Source organism: Carassius gibelio, chromosome B12 (genome assembly GCF_023724105.1).
Source record: "Carassius gibelio isolate Cgi1373 ecotype wild population from Czech Republic chromosome B12, carGib1.2-hapl.c, whole genome shotgun sequence".
In the NCBI taxonomy this organism is placed as follows: domain Eukaryota; kingdom Metazoa; phylum Chordata; class Actinopteri; order Cypriniformes; family Cyprinidae; genus Carassius; species Carassius gibelio.
Genome location: NC_068407.1, coordinates 385876 through 403375, shown reverse-complemented (window position 1 = coordinate 403375; position 17500 = coordinate 385876). Strand labels below are relative to the sequence as shown.

The 17500-nt window shown below is 41.7% G+C and overlaps 1 protein-coding gene across 1 annotated transcript in view; it reads right to left on the bottom strand.

Annotated features, from left to right (window-relative positions):
• Nucleotides 1-17470, bottom strand: part of LOC127969268 (formin-2-like) — a gene marked incomplete at its 5' end in the record, with an annotated part of 31818 nt that extends 14348 nt beyond the window's left edge. Inside the window, 11 exons of the mRNA XM_052571117.1 lie at nt 3807-3866; nt 4297-4443; nt 4641-4770; nt 4870-4961; nt 8105-8166; nt 10319-10406; nt 12011-12152; nt 12799-14105; nt 16385-16446; nt 16712-16729; nt 17332-17470. Of these exons, the coding sequence (XP_052427077.1) occupies nt 3807-3866; nt 4297-4443; nt 4641-4770; nt 4870-4961; nt 8105-8166; nt 10319-10406; nt 12011-12152; nt 12799-14105; nt 16385-16446; nt 16712-16729; nt 17332-17470 (2247 nt within the window). The remainder of the gene's footprint in view (nt 1-3806; nt 3867-4296; nt 4444-4640; nt 4771-4869; nt 4962-8104; nt 8167-10318; nt 10407-12010; nt 12153-12798; nt 14106-16384; nt 16447-16711; nt 16730-17331) is intronic.
• Nucleotides 17471-17500: the final 30 nt, after the last annotated feature.

Sequence of the window (17500 nt, the reverse complement as noted above, 5' to 3'; positions counted from 1 at the left end):
GCAGTCCTGATCTAGCCAATAAAAAACAGCTGGATCAACCTTGGACATTTTTCCTCCTGCTTTCAGCACTATGTCTTTTACTCTATTGTACCAGTACAATGAAGCATCTGCCAGACCATATACACACTTTTTTAGCTTCCACAATGTTCCCTCACATATAGCCTCAGGGGGAGGCCTGATGTAGATGTCACGTGACAGTTCTATCCCCTGCAGAAATGCAGACTTTATATCCATGGAATGAAGTGTCCACTGTTTTTGACAAATAACTGCCACCAGCAATCGAAGAGACTCAGAAGCACATGTGGGAGAATCTTTTTGTAACTCTAACACATTTAACTCCTCAAAACCTCTTGCCACCAATCGTGCTTTAGGTACTAGTCCAGTTAGTGTTTCCTTAAGAGTGCACACCCATCTGGTAGAGATGCACTTTTGTCCCTCATCCTGAACTTCCTCAAACACACTGTTGTCTCTCCAACTCCTCATCTCTTCTTGTTTGGCTAGGTCGAAGGATAGATCTTTTGTTATCAGTACATCCTCACTGACAGTTGTGGCACTAACATCAGCAACATCGGGTTCCATTTGAAGACAGTCTAGACATGATACGTCAACTGAATCTTTACTGCCTGCAACATTAGTTGGTTCAATGAGCAGAAGGTTGTACCAGTTTTTGTATTTGCCAGTAGCTTTGCCTGCACGCCCTAGTACTTTTGCTGTGTGCAAAGCCCCACTATCTCTGTCTCTGTATTTTAGAACTTGCCCTGTTTTTAAATGGACATCAGTTCTCTGCTCTGTATCACTTTGTGTCACTACATCATCACTTGTGTGTTGTGCTGCTACATTCTGTCCCATAGTGGGTACCCCTGTGTCCTCAGTTTGCACTGAACTCTGCTGTATTTCAGTTACAGTTTCTGTTCCCTCCACGTTGTTGACAGCAGCTCCTGCTATCTCCTGTCTTTGCATGTTGTTTGTGTTAACTTCAGCATCATCCCTAATGACATGTTGATCTCCACTGTCTGCGTTTACTTTTTTTAGTCTGAGATAATGTACTCTAATGCAGGTTCCTCCATGTCTAACAAACACCACTGCACCATCCTGGCCAATGACAACTCCTGGTCCTTTCCACTCTTGACAGTCAACTCTCTTGTAGTACACTTTGTCACCCATTTCATATTTTTCATCTGTATGACGCAATTGTTTACGTAGTGCTCTCCGTATTCTTTCTGAGCATTCTGCTTCCGTAAACGCCTTTCTTGATGCATGTAGAGCAGAGATGTGTTTTGCCACCCACTCACTTTTCGTTGTGCCCTCTAAAGCTGGGGGCTTGTCGGTTAACACAGAGGGCAGGTTGGGATTCTGTCCAAACACCAGTTGATGAGGACTGTAGCCATGAACATTTTGCATGGTATTCTTTGCCATAAGAGCCCAGTCCAATGCAGTGTCCCAGTCACAGCCGTTACTTGACTTCACTTTCATTATGATCTCTGAAAGTGTTTGATTGTGTCGCTCTGTAAGACCATTGCTCCACGGGCTGTATGCTGCTGTTGTCTTTATTTCTATATTGAAGTTTTCTGCCATGTCTCTAACCTCATCATTATTAAATTCTCCCCCATTGTCACTAAACAGTTTCTGAGGTGGACCATGGACACTTATCCAGACATGGACAAAGTGTTTCACTATTTCAGATGACTTCTTTGTGGTCAGTATGCTGCCTGCACTAAATCTTGTGAACTGATCAATAATGTGGAGATACCACACACCTGGTTCAAGTTCATGTAGATTTACTGCAACAGTTTCATTGTACTGAGAAGCTAGTGGTAGACCAACAGCAGGCTTTGGTTTGGTCTTACTGTATCTTTGACACGTTCCACATTCACTCACAATTTTCTCCAGAATGACACTACATTCTGCATCTTTATTTCCTGAGCTAGTAAGAAGTCTCTGCAATCTGTCAGCAGAAGCATGACCAAATTGTCTGTGAAGCTTCATTAGGATTTTGTGTTTTTCTGCTAAGCTCATTTTGTCTGATATTGTCAGAATTTCCTCAGCACACTGACTTTGTACATCCGCATTCTTTTGTTCCTCAAGAGTGACATCTTCAACAGCAACCAAGACACAGTCATCACTTTGAATGTTTTTTTTTTCATTGTCCATAATGTTTACACAGTAATGACCAGAGCTTGTAAAGTCAAGTTTTACAGGTTTACTGAACATTACCGCACTGTCATTTTCCATATCTAGCACTGTCCCTGCTCTTTTCATGGATGCCTTGCTTAAGAGTAATGGAATGCTCGCTGGTACAACTTCAGTTTCAATATGACACCTAGTTTGTCCAATCTTTGCAGGAATTTTCAATTTTCTGTTGGAATAGACCACTTTTCCATCACCAAACTTAAAAGGTCTGTGACTGTGAGTTTCTGTCTTCCTCATGTCTTTTATCTCATTTTGGCTTAGTTCAGTGATGTAGTTATTTATCCATTCCTGTCCACACACAGTTCGTGTGCATGCAGTGTCTATTATTGCTGAGCCAAAACACTCAGTCATGAATATTTCTGCTTCAGTGGGCGAATCTTTTGTATACAGAGTAATGTTGCATTCCTCTATATCATCTGCTTTACAATCTTCAGTCAGTTTGACTTGCTCACCTCGGTGTGGACAGTCTTTGGCCCAGTGGAATGTGCTTTGACAAACAGCACATTTTGATCTGCGTCCATACCTGTCCAGAGGGTTAGTGCCAGGCAGTGGTGTCTTTTGCTGAACATTTTGGGACCATGGCTTGCTCCTTTGTCGTCTATGTTCTGTTACATATGCTGTTTCCTGATTAATTCCCACTGTAGAAGCAGGCTTTGCTCCGAAAATCCTCTTCAGTGCTGACTTCATTGACGCAAAATCCAAATCTGTACATGCTGTCAGCGCTAACTGTCGATCTTTCACTTCCAAGCACGCAGTGTCCAGCAGTTTGAATGCCAATACTGCATCGGGAAGCTCCATCTTATATTTACGCATCCGTGAGTATCGCTGTTCAAAATCAATTATATAGTCTGTCATGGAAACACTGCTATCTCTCACAATCCGATCAAAGCTCGAGTAAGCCTCGTAAACTTGGTCCTTTTCTTCTTTAAGAAACAAGTCATCGAGTTTCGTAAGTAAAGTGTCCATGCCAGTGTCCTTATTCAGATCGTCTACCGGTATTTCCATCGCCGTTTCTCTCGCTCTTCCCGAAAGCGCCAAAGCCACAGCAAGCGCCTGCTTTTTTTTCTCGAGGTCTGTAACTCTAGTCCAAATCGCGACTTCATTCTTCCAACTTTCATAGGGTTTTCCTTCATCAAAGGTCGGGGGTACTCTGTAGTTGCTAACCATCCTCTGCTACCAATGTTACTCGAAATAAAACACTTTTGAATCAATCAATGTTCTCCATTTATTCCTCTTTACTCCACTCCGTCACAACGCACGTTCAACAACTACCCCACAGCCCGGAACTTCATAATAAGAGTCCCTTTTTAGTTTCAATAAACTGGCATGTGAAATACTAAACAGTTTTCAGCATAGAGGTATAATGTGCGTTAACACATTTTATAATGTCTTAAACTTAACAAGTCAGACAGACACACACACACACAGTCAGACACACACACACACACACACACACAGACAGTCAGTCAGACACACACACACACAGTCAGACACACACACACACACACACACACACACAGTCAGACACACACACACACACACACACACACACACTGAAAGGTTTCTGAAGATGTTTGAGCATATTGTTCAGTGAGAGCATCTTACATGAATCTCACCTCGTCAAAGTGTCTCAGGTAGTAAGACACAATATACGACATCAGACTCTTACTGTTGTCCTGAAAACCACAGCAGAAAAACACACGGATTAAAGGATTCGTTCACTTCCAGAATAACATTTCCTGATCATTTAATCATCCCTCATGTCATCCAAGATGTCCATGTCTTTCTTTCTTCAGAAAAAATGAGGGTAAAGTTTTTGAGGATAACATTCCAGGATTTTTTTTTTTCGGGTTTCAATGCAGCTTCAAAGGGCTTTACACGATCCCAGCAGAGGAATACGGGTCTCCCTCTAGCCAAACGATTGGTCAAAATCCTGGAGTGTTTTCCTCAAAAACTTAACCTTCATTTCTACTAAAGAAAGAAAGACATAAGTAAAATATTGGGAAATTGTTATTCTGGAAGTGAACTAATCCTTTAAATCAACCAGTTAAGAAGTGTGTTTGTGTCTAAACTCTGTGTGTGTGTGTGTGTGTGTGTGTGTCTTACGCTGCTCTTGACATCCTTGAGTTTGGGCAGAATGTCCAGCGTGAAGCCATCCGCCTGTCCTCTGGTGCGATTCCCTCCGTTCATGAAGTTCCCAAAAGCCAAAACTAAACCGAGAACCTGCTGCACCCCAGAGCCGCTCTGAAGAGTCTGGAGAGAGAAGACCAGAAACCGGACTGCATGTGTGTGTTATGTGTGTGTGTTACCCCTCATCTGACTCTATTCAGTGAACAAGGAAAGTTGCCTGACTGATTCGATGATTCCTGTGTTTGATTCGCACTGGATTCATCAGTTTGGTTCAGAATTGCAGAGCATGTTGTGATCTATGCTTATGAATGCAATCATACCTTGCAGACTCTCTGCAAAATCTGGAGTTTGCGCTGAACAGAGGAAATGCATTCAGTGAAGGTCGACTGAAAGAGAATACAGAAGACTCGTCCGGAGAAATCAGGGATCTGGGAGAGCTGATGGAGAAACCTGTGAGGATTGAAAAGCATATCTCTGGTTAATAAAAGCTACCAGGTGGAAGTTATTAACTGACTGTTTCTGTGTAAGAGTGTGTGTTCTGATCCTCACTGTTCAGGTTTGTCCAGAGTTTTGCTTCCCCCTTTGTCTTTTGAGGATTTGATCTGTTTCTCGATTTTCTCCAGCTCGTCATGCTGGGCTCTCTGAAACCACAAAGCATTTCAACACAATCAAACTATAACTTCACAACGCAAAAACACTGATGCTTCTGGACAATGAGCTTAAGATGGCTGTGCCACACAAGTCAGAATACAGATCAGATTCATTCTGAAGGTCAAAATGTTGTTGTCAGTCACTGTAGTCACTGTAGTCTTTGACATGTCGGCCTCGGCCAATGAAAGCTGCCATGACTTCCAGACCTTCAGTCTAGAGACTAGAGTTACTGTTTTTCACACAAATACGCACCCTGGCGTTCTTTGAGCTCAGCCTCATTATTATTTGGGTTTGTTTGGAAGCAGAATAAAGTGTAATCAAAGTCATTAGAGAAACCAAAGTCCAATAAAAGCCAAAGCGTCTCATGAGTTTCCTTTTCACTGAGCTAAAGAACAGAAGAAACAGAGTTTGGAGCCGCAAATTATGGAAAATGTGGTGTTTTGAAAGTACAACAAACAACCAGACGTTACCAACAAACAGACGGATGGAGAGACAGACGGATGGACAGATGGAGAGACAGACAGAAGGACAGATGGACGGATGGAGAGACAGAGATATGGACAAACAGATGGATGGAGAGAGACAGATGGACAGATGGACGGAGAGACAGACGGATGGACAGATGGACGGAGAGGCAGACGGAAGGACAGATGGACGGATGGAGAGACAGACAGATGGACAGATGGACGGAGAGACAGACGGATGGACAGATGGACGGATGGAGAGACAGACAGATGGACGGATGGAGAGAGACAGATGGACACAGATGGACGGATGGAGAGACAGACAGATGAACGGATGGAGAGACAGAAAGATGGACAGATGGACGGATGGAGAGACAGACAGATGGACGGAGACACAGACGGAAGGACAGATGGACGGATGGAGAGACAGACAGATGGACGGATGGAGAGACAGAAAGATGGACAGATGGACGGATGGAGAGACAGACAGATGAACGGATGGAGAGACAGAAAGATGGACAGATGGACGGATGGAGAGACAGACGGATGGACAGATGGACGGATGGAGAGACAGACGGATGGACAGATGGACGGATGGAGAGACAGACGGATGGACGGATGGAGAGACAGACGGATGAACAGAAGGAAGGATGGACAGATGGAGAGACAGACAGATGGACAGATGGACAGATGGACGGATGGAGAGACAGACGGATGGACAGATGGACGGATGGAGAGACAGACGGATGGACAGATGGACGGATGGAGAGACAGACAGATGGATGGATGGAGAGACAGACGGATGGACAGATGGACGGATGGAGAGACAGACAGATGGACGGAGACACAGACGGAAGGACAGATGGACGGATGGAGAGACAGACAGATGGACGGATGGAGAGACAGACGGATGGACGGAGAGACAGACGGAAGGACAGATGGACAGATGGACGGATGGAGAGACAGACGGATGAACAGAAGGACGGATGGACAGATGGATGGAGGACAGAAAGACATTCACTACTGCAACAACAGCACCTCATCAAAAGATAATTATGTGAAGTAATGTTAATATCTATTAACTGTTGTGAATGAATCAGTCAATATCCAAAAAATAATGAGGCCTACTATATTTCTTTACGCAGTGTTGAATTGAAATATTTCTTTCTAAAGCCACTTTTTGTAGTCAATGCTTTTCTCATTGATCATAACAATAACGTTTCACATCAACAATGAACAGCACATCATCTTTGAATAGTTTTCCCGTCTCTAGGTGTGTGAGAGAATCAGACCTGGACGAACAGAGACTGAGTTTCAGAACAAATACCTTCATAAACACAGCCGCCGAGATCAAACGCAGCGAGACGCACAGCTGAGGACATCAGGAAGGTGATCAAAGACAGAAAACATCTCTCTCGCTCTCAGACGCAGAGAGAAATGAGGCTAAGACAAACACGTTCACATTCAGGAGAGTGTGTGTACGGCTCAGGCGTGAATATAAACTCTGGAAAAGTCTGGGGCTCCATTAAGCGTCATCAGGAGATCCATCACAGCACATATACACACACAGCACTTCAAACGCGGTGATTAGACGCTCTGCATCCCATTTACTGCCTTCTTAAGTGTAAATATAGTTAATATGAAGCAGCTTTCAGCGCTCGGCCTTCAAACACAAACTCAAAGGCAGATATGAAAAGACAATATACAGATACGACACGAGCGGCAGGACTGACATCTGCACACGGGCCAGACTGGAAACTCACTCATAAAAGCAGAGAAAAACACATTAGAGCCATCATTAGGTGCATTACTGCAGTCTGACTGTATGTTTTTCTTTGTTTGTTATTTGAACAGGTCTGGATTCCATAATTACGGCGTGAGCCAGACGAAAACATCTTAATGTTTCTGCCTCCGCCGACTAACAGACTCTCAGATCTCAGAAGAATGAATCTGAAACAAATTTTAGGACGGTTCAAAGTCCTCTAACGATTTGGCACATGATGCTTCAAAAAATGATTTTTATGCAAAAGCATCTCGCATCCTCAAACAAAAGATGTTTTCTGCTGCTTTAATCAAAGCACATGACCGAACGTTCTGCTCAAACAGGGCTATTTTATACACACACACACACACACACACACACACACATTCCTGCAGTGATGTGCTTCCTGAACTGGTTTTTTCGACATGAATATATTTCAGGAGTGTGCATGGGAAGATTTCCATCTTTTCTCTCTCTTAGACTGTGATTAGACGACAGTTCTGACCTGATCAATACAGCTGTGTGTTTTCTGGTATTAAAGGAAAATCTAAATGTTCTTGATTGTTACTGAGAGGTTACTATAACATACCACAAAACTGTGTAAAAACTGGACCTTATTTGGGGCAGAAACTCTGCAAAGTTTCTAAACTAAAATCAGACTGTGATGGGCCATATGGACTACATGACTCTGGATTGCTTTTATTTTCCTCAGTATATTTGAAGGTTTGTGCATTACATGTTTGGCATGATCTGAGGATTCGTTCACGCCTGAGGCCCTAAAAATGTAACGAGCAAGTTTAGTTTTTAAGAGATTTGTTCTAAATATGAGCAAGAGAGAATCTTGGAAAGAAAGCAAGAATCTTCAAAAAGCAAAGCAGCAGAAGAACAGAGAGAAGGATCTGCTTACGTTCTCGTAGAGCGCCTGTAACGTCTCCAGATCAACCACAGTGTTATCCAGATTCAGGATCGCTGCACACACACACACACACACACACACACACACCAATAGAGACGCACATTAGACAGAAATCAGCAGCTGAATCAGCATCATATCCAAAAATGAACACACAAATATCACTAAAGCAGCACATTTGCCCATATCACATCAATCTCTCCTTTCAGAACATCAAACAACTGCATTACTCCATGAAACACATTCCTTTTACATTTGAAAAGGTGAAGTTAAATATTTATCATACTTATTAGTCCCTTTAGATTTCAATGATTAAAATAATTGATTATAATATATATTTAATATTCATAAATATTCATAATAAAGACAAATTAATAAATATATGCAAAAACAAAAAGTAACAGGGCTGAGTCTTCAGAAAATGTAAAGCTTTAAACATTTTACAAATGGCAACAGGGTTGACCATTTCAGCATGCCCTCTCAAATAAAATAAAAAATTATAATTAAAAAAAAGTTTCTTTATTTAATTTTTTTATATTTCCTTGTTTGTTTTTAAATGCATCAAAAAAAGTAAAATGTGGGGCAAAACTTTATTTTATTAATGAGGACTTGATGAATGGTGAAAAATGTCTATGACAAGAGGTCGAGAAAAAAATGTAACTGAAAATTTCAAACTGAGAAGAAAAAAGAGAAAAAGCATGACAGCCTTCAAACACAGCTCTTAAACACGACGCATACGTCTGTGTGATTTTAACAGCTCTGAGTGTGTGTTAGGAAGTGATGACATCACACGTCTGCGTTTGATTTGAGCATCATGACATCATACGACAGTCGAGGCCTGAACTCCTCTCTCTCTCTCTCACACACACACACACACACACACACACACACACGAGAGCATGCAAACGCATAAACACACCGATTAGATAGAAATGAAGTCTTGCTGGCAGAATCAAATAAGCTGGCACTCCACAAATATTTGTGAGACGAGAGACACCAGCTTGTCCCATCCCTACAAAACTCTCATATTACCCTCAATATCATTACAAGTTCACACTGACATATCATTTCACAACTGAAGAGTTCATTTGAAAAAACAGATAACTCAGTTTTTAACAATTTTCAAAAAACATGTTTTATTGTGCATTCAAATTAATCTCAGTTACTTTGATAAGGTTATAAATAACAAAAAAAAAATACAACTAAAACAACTAAAACATGATAACATTATTAAAAAACATTATTTGTGAAAATCTCTTAAATTACAGACATTCGTCTGAATCTTCTGTGAATCCGATTAATTAATAAAAAAATTAAATTAATAAATAAAAATAGAATAAAACATAAAAATAAGTCAATAGGTTTTTAAAAGTTTATAAAAGTCCTAAAATCTTACAATAAAAGAGTTTTAATGACATGAGGCCAGATTTACAGGTGGTTTTAAATATTGTAAGTGTGTGGCGTGCAGCAGGAATGATTCCTCAAAGCATCACTGACAGAAGAGATCAGTAAAAGCATGTGATGTGAATGTGTGAGTTTGTTCATCTGATAAGTGATGGATCTGACCTGCAGTGTATCAGAGCATCAGGAAACCCTCGCTGCCGCCCACAGAACACAGAAGAACACAGAAGAACACAGAAGAACACGTCAATGCCCGGACGCCCTGCATTCAACACCAGAACCAAACGCCAGTGTGGAAAGAAAACAGGAAGCAGCTCGCCAGAACAAAACCCCCAGCTGCACACATCCAGCTCCACCCGCCGCTGACCGCAGACACCGTGATGACCAACATCTAACTCACGCTACAGAGCAGATACACCGCGTCTAGCAGACCTACAAAAGTGCCTCATTAACCTCTTAATTAGCCTTTTTCACAAACATCTACACAGAAATACCATTTGACTTGTTTGTCACTCTTATGTCACTCCGACCGCTGACTCGTGAGATAATACGCTCAACATAACGCCGGATGATTTCTATCCTCATCTCTGACATCCCTTTATATAGAGTCTGTGATCTCCGGAACATTTGAGTGGATCTCAGTGTACCTCGAATCACCACATCATGATAAATTACTTAAAACTGACAACATCTATGACCAGTACATTGAAAAAAATTCCAGTTGTATATAATTCCAGTCGAGTTAAAGCATATTAATCCAGTATTTCCCAGGGAATATAACTCCAACAACAGGAACAGAATACAGACCGTGCTGAATGTCCTTCATGTCGAGATGTAAACTGGACATCAGGATCCCCACGGCCTGAGAACGCTTGGTGTTCAGCAGCTTCACCACCTACGACACACACACACACACACACACAGATATAGATATATAATGGATACATATAAAATACAACCTGACCTCAAGTCTCTTACTGCTTTTCTGCAAAACAAATATAAATCAGGTTAATTAAAGTCACCGTCCTCAAACCCTGGAGGCTTCATGATTAAAAGATGAATTGCTTTCAGATCACGTGATGTCATGATACTCATATGATTGTAATATGAGCATTAGTTCGTGTCAGACGAGTGCGAGTCCGTCATCAGATCATTACAGCATCTGTGTGCGTAATTACAACTATTTGCTCGTTACGTCTTGATTTGAAAAGGAAAGTGTTTCTGGCCAGAAGAACAAAAGCCAATTCATTCAGCTGATCTTTATCCACCGTGAGGACAATGAGCTGCGAGGTGATGGAAACCCACAAACACATCAGACACAGCGTCTCAGAGGAACCAGAGCACAATACAGATCTGGATCCAGCTGATCTGAAACAGGAAGCTGCAGGAGAAATCTTTGTTTTAATTAGACCAAACAAACCAGCTGTAAAAGACGCTCGGTGCTTGTTTTCTGCTGTTGATGACCTTGTTAAAAACTATGCATTGAGTCGAATGTTTTCAGCATCTCTTCCAGATCAAAGCGGAGCTGAATGTGTGACGAGGGCTAAACAGAAGCAGCCGCTGATGATGATGATGATGTTCTGTTCCCTTCAGTGAGACAAATCACCTCCAGACGCCTCAGACATGACCAGAGCAGGTCTGCAGGATTACCATTTCAAACATCAGATCAGAAGAGCCCAGATGTCTTAAATACATGAGACACGGCCTCAGACGCATAAAACATGTCTCCATCAGCCTTCAGACGAGACGCCAAACACCTCAGAACACGATCCGTCCCAGAATGCACCACAACTCGCACCATGGCCACATCTGCTCAGCCGCTTAGGAAAAATCCCTGTGTTATGTAAATGGAGGAGTCGTAAATATGCAAATAGGGAGCGGAACGAGCATTAGTGTGGTTAACCTCAGGTCTGTTCACTCGCGGTCTGAGCGTCATGTGACTTCAGACTCATGGGGGGGGGGGGGGTCTCATATGAAGAAGATTAAAACATGTTAAAATTCCCCCGAACAGTAAGAGTATCTGATCAACTACACAACTCATATTACACTACAAACACTTACAAGTTGCATATACCTTTTCCAAAAAAAAAAAATTCTGTATTGCATAAAGTGCTATAGAAATAAATAGGTGACAAATAAAAAAAGAAAAGCTGAAATCTGTTTATATTGATCTGCTCAACAGGAATCCATCCAGTGGCACTGAGCTCCTACAGTTGAGGAACCTCCCACATACAGACGTCTGACACAGATCTGATAAACCCACGAGCGTTTGGAGCACTTTGCCATATTTATGCGCCTCGGTTCTGCTCTTTACGCTCATATTTCCATTCGGAGCTGGAATCTGGTGCACGGCGGTGCCAAGCGCTTGGCCATTTACTCTGAGAGGAGCCTCGGTTTGTACACAAACGTCAGGACTCAGTCATGGAAACGTCTCGATGCATTCACACGCTCGTAAACTCATCCCGAGCCACAGACATAACAGCGCACATCTCTGCTCACCTGCTTGGTCTTTGACCGGCTGATCGTGTCCGAAAGGGGCTTCTTCTTCTCTTTCACTGCAGTTTTGGAGAAGAGTTCAACAAACTCCTCAAAATCCACGGGTGGCTCTTCGATCTTCTCCCACACGAGAGCATGAGATTCCCTGGAGGGAAATACAGACTTTAGAGCAGAAAAACACCTGCTTTATGAACAACTCCTCAGAGAGAGAAAAAAAAAACATGGCAATCTTTTTACATGAGAAAGAAAGAGAGGAAACAAAAAAAACAAAGAAACAATCAAAAAAAAACTGAACAAAAATATCTAACTCTCTCATTAACAAAATTATATTCATTAAACTCATTGCTGAATTAAATAAAAATAAATAAAATTAAATTATTGTTAATTTATTAAGCATTCATTAATTTATTATTATTTGTTATAAATAAAAAACATTTTAATAAAAAAAATGCTGAAATCAATTTACAGTAATTAATATTGACCGTTTAAGTCATGCTATAGTGGGTGGTGTTGCTAGGTCACTGCATTTGGTTGCTAGGGTGCTCTAGGTATTTTCTTTCTGTCTAGAATGTAAAATGTGTTGTGGTCTGTAGATGTGACTCAGGTTTTCATCTGTTTACGGTTCAGCAGCTGAAACTGGTGCATCTGATCACTCAGATCACTAACTATGAGCTCTAGTGAGCGATGATGATTATTGCCTTATTAACTTTGGTATTCTGGTAATTAGTAAGAGTGGAACGAATCACAACAGCAGCAGAACAAACTGAATAAATGATGTAGAATAATGGTACTTTTTGGTGTGCAGCTGTATCCGGGTCCAGTACAGCGGTTTCATGGGTCTCGGCGGCTCCACCAAGCTTTTGTGAGGCGGTTTCTCCTGCAGTGCTCCTAATGTGTACAGACCCAGCGGGAGCGGAGGAGGCAGAGAACCCAGACCGAAGGCCAGAGGAGGACCAGGAGCCAAGGGTGGAGGACCCGGAGGAGGAGGTGCTGATCCTGCAGTTGAGAGAGGAAGCGGAATTCCTGGTAAAGGAGGTGGAAGAGGAGGCGCATCCATTCCTGGTAAAGGAGGTGGAGGAGGAGGCGCATCCATTCCTGGTAAAGGAGGTGGAGGAGGAGGCGCACCCATTCCTGGTAAAGGAGGTGGAGGAGGAGGCGCATCCATTCCTGGTAAAGGAGGTGGAGGAGGAGGCGCATCCATTCCTGGTAAAGGAGGTGGAGGAGGAGGCGCATCCATTCCTGGTAAAGGAGGTGGAGGAGGAGGCGCATCCATTCCTGGTAAAGGAGGTGGAGGAGGAGGCGCACCCATTCCTGGTAAAGGAGGTGGAGGAGGAGGCGCATCCATTCCTGGTAAAGGAGGTGGAGGTGGAGGCGCAACAATTCCTGGTAAAGGAGGTGGAGGAGGAGGCGCATCCATTCCTGGTAAAGGAGGTGGAGGAGGAGGCGCACCCATTCCTGGTAAAGGAGGTGGAGGAGGAGGCGCACCCATTCCTGGTAAAGGAGGCGCAGGAGGAGGCGCATCCATTCCTGGTAAAGGAGGCGCAGGAGGAGGCGCATCCATTCCTGGTAAAGGAGGAGGAAATGAACTGCCTGGAAGAGTAGGTGGTGCTGAAAGAGTGCTCATTCCTGGAAGCGGAGGTGGAGTAGGAGGTGAACACATCCCGGATAGAGGAGGAGGTGGTGGTGGTGGTGGAGGCACTGAAATGCCTGGCAGATGCTGGCACATGCACACAAACACTTGAGAAGCATTCTCAGTTCCTGATGGCAGTGAGGAGTCACTCCTCCCCGGTGCCTGCGCCTCCACAGGAGGCAGTTTAAACCTAAAGCTCTCGTCCATAGGAGACGTCTGCACTGACTTGGCCTCCAGGGGCAGCAGCGCAGTGATTTCTGTCTGCAGGTCCACATGGCAGACGTCTGGGAGGAGACGCTCCTCTCCTCCACACTCCTGGTCTTGTGTCTGCACCTCCCGCTCCAGCAGAGGCTGCTGTTTCTCCAGCTCCGCGATCTTACAGCGCAGGTCTTCGATCGTCTGCTCCAGCTGCTCGATCACGCAGACGTGCTCCTGCTTCAGATGCACAGTCTTTATCACCGACTCCTCCTGCAGAGACAGAGACAGGCGTGATGAAAAGCAGACGAATGCCGCAGACAGTAAGAGACATAAATCTGAGTTTTTTCATCCACTGGATTCCGCGAAGTCACTCGCGTTCGTGTCATGCGGTTAAACGTGTTTCCTGTAGGAAGAAACAATGCTGAAGCATGGACATAACTGATGAGGAGCAGCTGCTTTCAGACTCAAAACACAACAATAGATGCCTACAGTCCTCTGAATTCAACAGACTCCAGGAGAGACACCCCACAGGACCTAATAGAGAGCATCATACATGAATGTTTAATGAGAAACACTGTGAGAGAATGCATGGAGAGAGAGCATCACCCTGCTCGTTTCTTAGTGGCTCTGACAGAAGTTTTCAATCAGTATGGACGATGCTAGGCTAATTTAGCAGGAATGCTTATACAAATATATTAATGCAGTTTTCATAAATATAAAATGTGTAATTTTATTGCATATAAAAGTAAAATATTGACATTATTATATAAAATAAATAGTTATTCATAAGCATTAAAGAATAAAGGTTTTAATATTTATATATACAATTAATTGTTACTTAATTGTGAATAGTCAATTGCTAATTGTGTATAAAATGCTTAATATATTATAGTAATCAGGAATATTTAAACATCACTTATTTATATAAACCTATTAAGGCAATTATTAATCAATAATTATATGCATACAATTATCATTAATAATGTTATAATAATTTTTATTATATTTTATAAAGGTTCATTTAAAAAAATCAAAGCACCGTCAATCATATAATATTATGTAATTTAATAGATTTAATATTATATATATAATGTAAATACATTTATATGATTAATTATTTATAATCATTATTCATAAATATTAATATATATAATATTGTATAATGTAAATGTTAATTTATACAATTATTCATATTTAGTCATTGTTAACTGTATATAGAGTTTTTTTTTGAAAAAATATAAATGTAACATTTATATTAATACAATTATAAAATTAAATTATATTTTATATAATTATAAGCGGTCAGCCTGTGGCTCTGATAAGGCACTACTGAAGCACAGGTTTCTTTAATAGCGGCCTTCGGCTCGTCTGAATTGTCGGATCTACTTTTTGGTAGCCCTTTTCCTGAAGACGTCTGAGCATGTGACTCTTGAGGCACTCCAGCTTCTGTGAAGCTCTCCCAAGTGTTTGAATCGGCTTTGTGTGACCGTATTCTCAAGCTTGCGGTCATCCCTGCTGCTTGTGCACCTTTACCTACCCACTTTCTTCCAGTCAACTTTGCATGTAATATGCTTTGATACAGCACTCTATGAACAGCCGTTCTTTCAGTAATGACCTGAGACTTACCCTCTTTTGGAGGGTGTCAATGATCGTCTTTTAGACCATTGCCAAGTCAGCAGTATTTCCCATTATTGTGGTTTCACAAAACAAGACATACCTTTCAACTTATACTGTATGGAGATACTGGATTTTTGACTTTCATGTGCTGTAAGCTGTAATCATCAAAATTAAAACAACAAAAAAATAGATACATGTAATGAATCTACAATATATGAAAGTTTAACTTTTTGAAATGTTACAAAAAAACATTCACGATATTCAGATTTTTTAAGATACACTTGAGTGTGTGTTTACATACACAAACATATACATACTCACACACGTATATACACACACTCACACACACGCATATATACACACACTTTAAAAAATATAAATACTGCATTTACATAATGATACTATATTATGCATATAATATATAATATACTGAATATAATATAATACACTGTTGAAGTATTATTGGAACAGAAGGTCCACTAGCTTCCTATGCTCTTGTAGTAAAGGTCTGATGGACTGAAGTGTGCAGTGATGCTGCCCTCTGCTGCTAGTGCACACTACAGCACACTTCTCCTGAAGCACAGATGTTTACTTCCTGTTTCTGAAATCAAACTAACCATTAAACATTAGTCCAGCAGCAAGGCATCGAAACAAACACAACCAGCCCAGTAACCTGCGTGAGTCAATATGGATACTCAGACGAACCCATCGAGTAATGAATGAATCATGAAACGCATCCATCCATCAGCGCTGAGAGAAACACTGAAGACCACAATACTTCATTCAGATTAATCAGAAGCACTTAAATATTATAAAGCACCGTGGTATTACCATGTTTCTCAGACAGGTTTAAAATATCACAATACAGATGTGATGAGGATGTATTTTAAAAAAAAACCCCAAAGGGTCTTAGAGAGATGAATGAGACTCACCTCAATTTGCTGGATTTCTTCTTCCTGATGTTTTTTAAGGTCTGAAACGACGGCCTGATGCTCTGAAACACACACACACACATACACACACACACACACACACACTGTAAAATCTACAGGAAATACTAGTCTGGGAATATGAACGAAGCTTCAGAACAATCATCGAGGACGATGGGCTGAAAAACCTGATGTAATTATGAGAATGTGATCAGTGCTGATTGATGGAGGGAATAAAGGGCTTTAATGTTTCTGTAGTGAAGCTCAGCCAGTGACGCAGGTGAAATGAGGTGAAGCCCCTGAAGACAGGTGTGTGATCGAGATACTCACCCTCCTGCTCCTCGACCGCTGCAAAAAAAAAAAATAATCTCATTTAGAAATTCAGATCCCAGTGACTTTCCAGACTCTACAAATGCAGTAATCCTGTTTCTGAAGATGCAGCGAATGTGAAAGATGGAGCTTGATTAACATCAGCTGAATGCTAAAGAGAAACTGAACATATGAACCCAAGATCGTCTCTATAACACATAAATCTGAGAACTAACAGAGAGCAGGATGAGCTTTCGGAACGAACAGAGACCTGAAGTCCTGAAACAAACACATCTTAAGAGTCAAGACTCAATATTATACCAGCAATTTCATTGATTTGGGGGGTTATATATGAGATTTTGTCTATAAAAAAACAAACAATTGCATTGCATAAAAAAAAAATGAAAAAAAGTTATATTTCTAACAATAACTTGTTGAATGCTTGAGTTTGATGAATGCAGACAGAAATGCACTTTTTGTAAAAAAACAAAAAAACAAAACATATATATATATATATAATAGTTTGCGTTTATTTAGTGGTGTGCTGCAGAAATCACTCAAACTGTGTCACACCTTTACAACAAGCTGTTAACAGAGGAGAAGATGAAGAGGACACTGAATAATTAACTCTGTGTTCATACCGTCCTCTGTGTGTTTGGGCTGGGGCCGGTCCTGGGCTCCGGGTCTGTTCTGGGGCCACAGGTTCTTCAGGTGTCCCTCCAGAGACGGAGGAGGCTGACTGACCGCTGCCCATGTGTACAGCTGACCGGTCTGCAGACACAGGAGGAACGAAACACAGCATCAGATCTG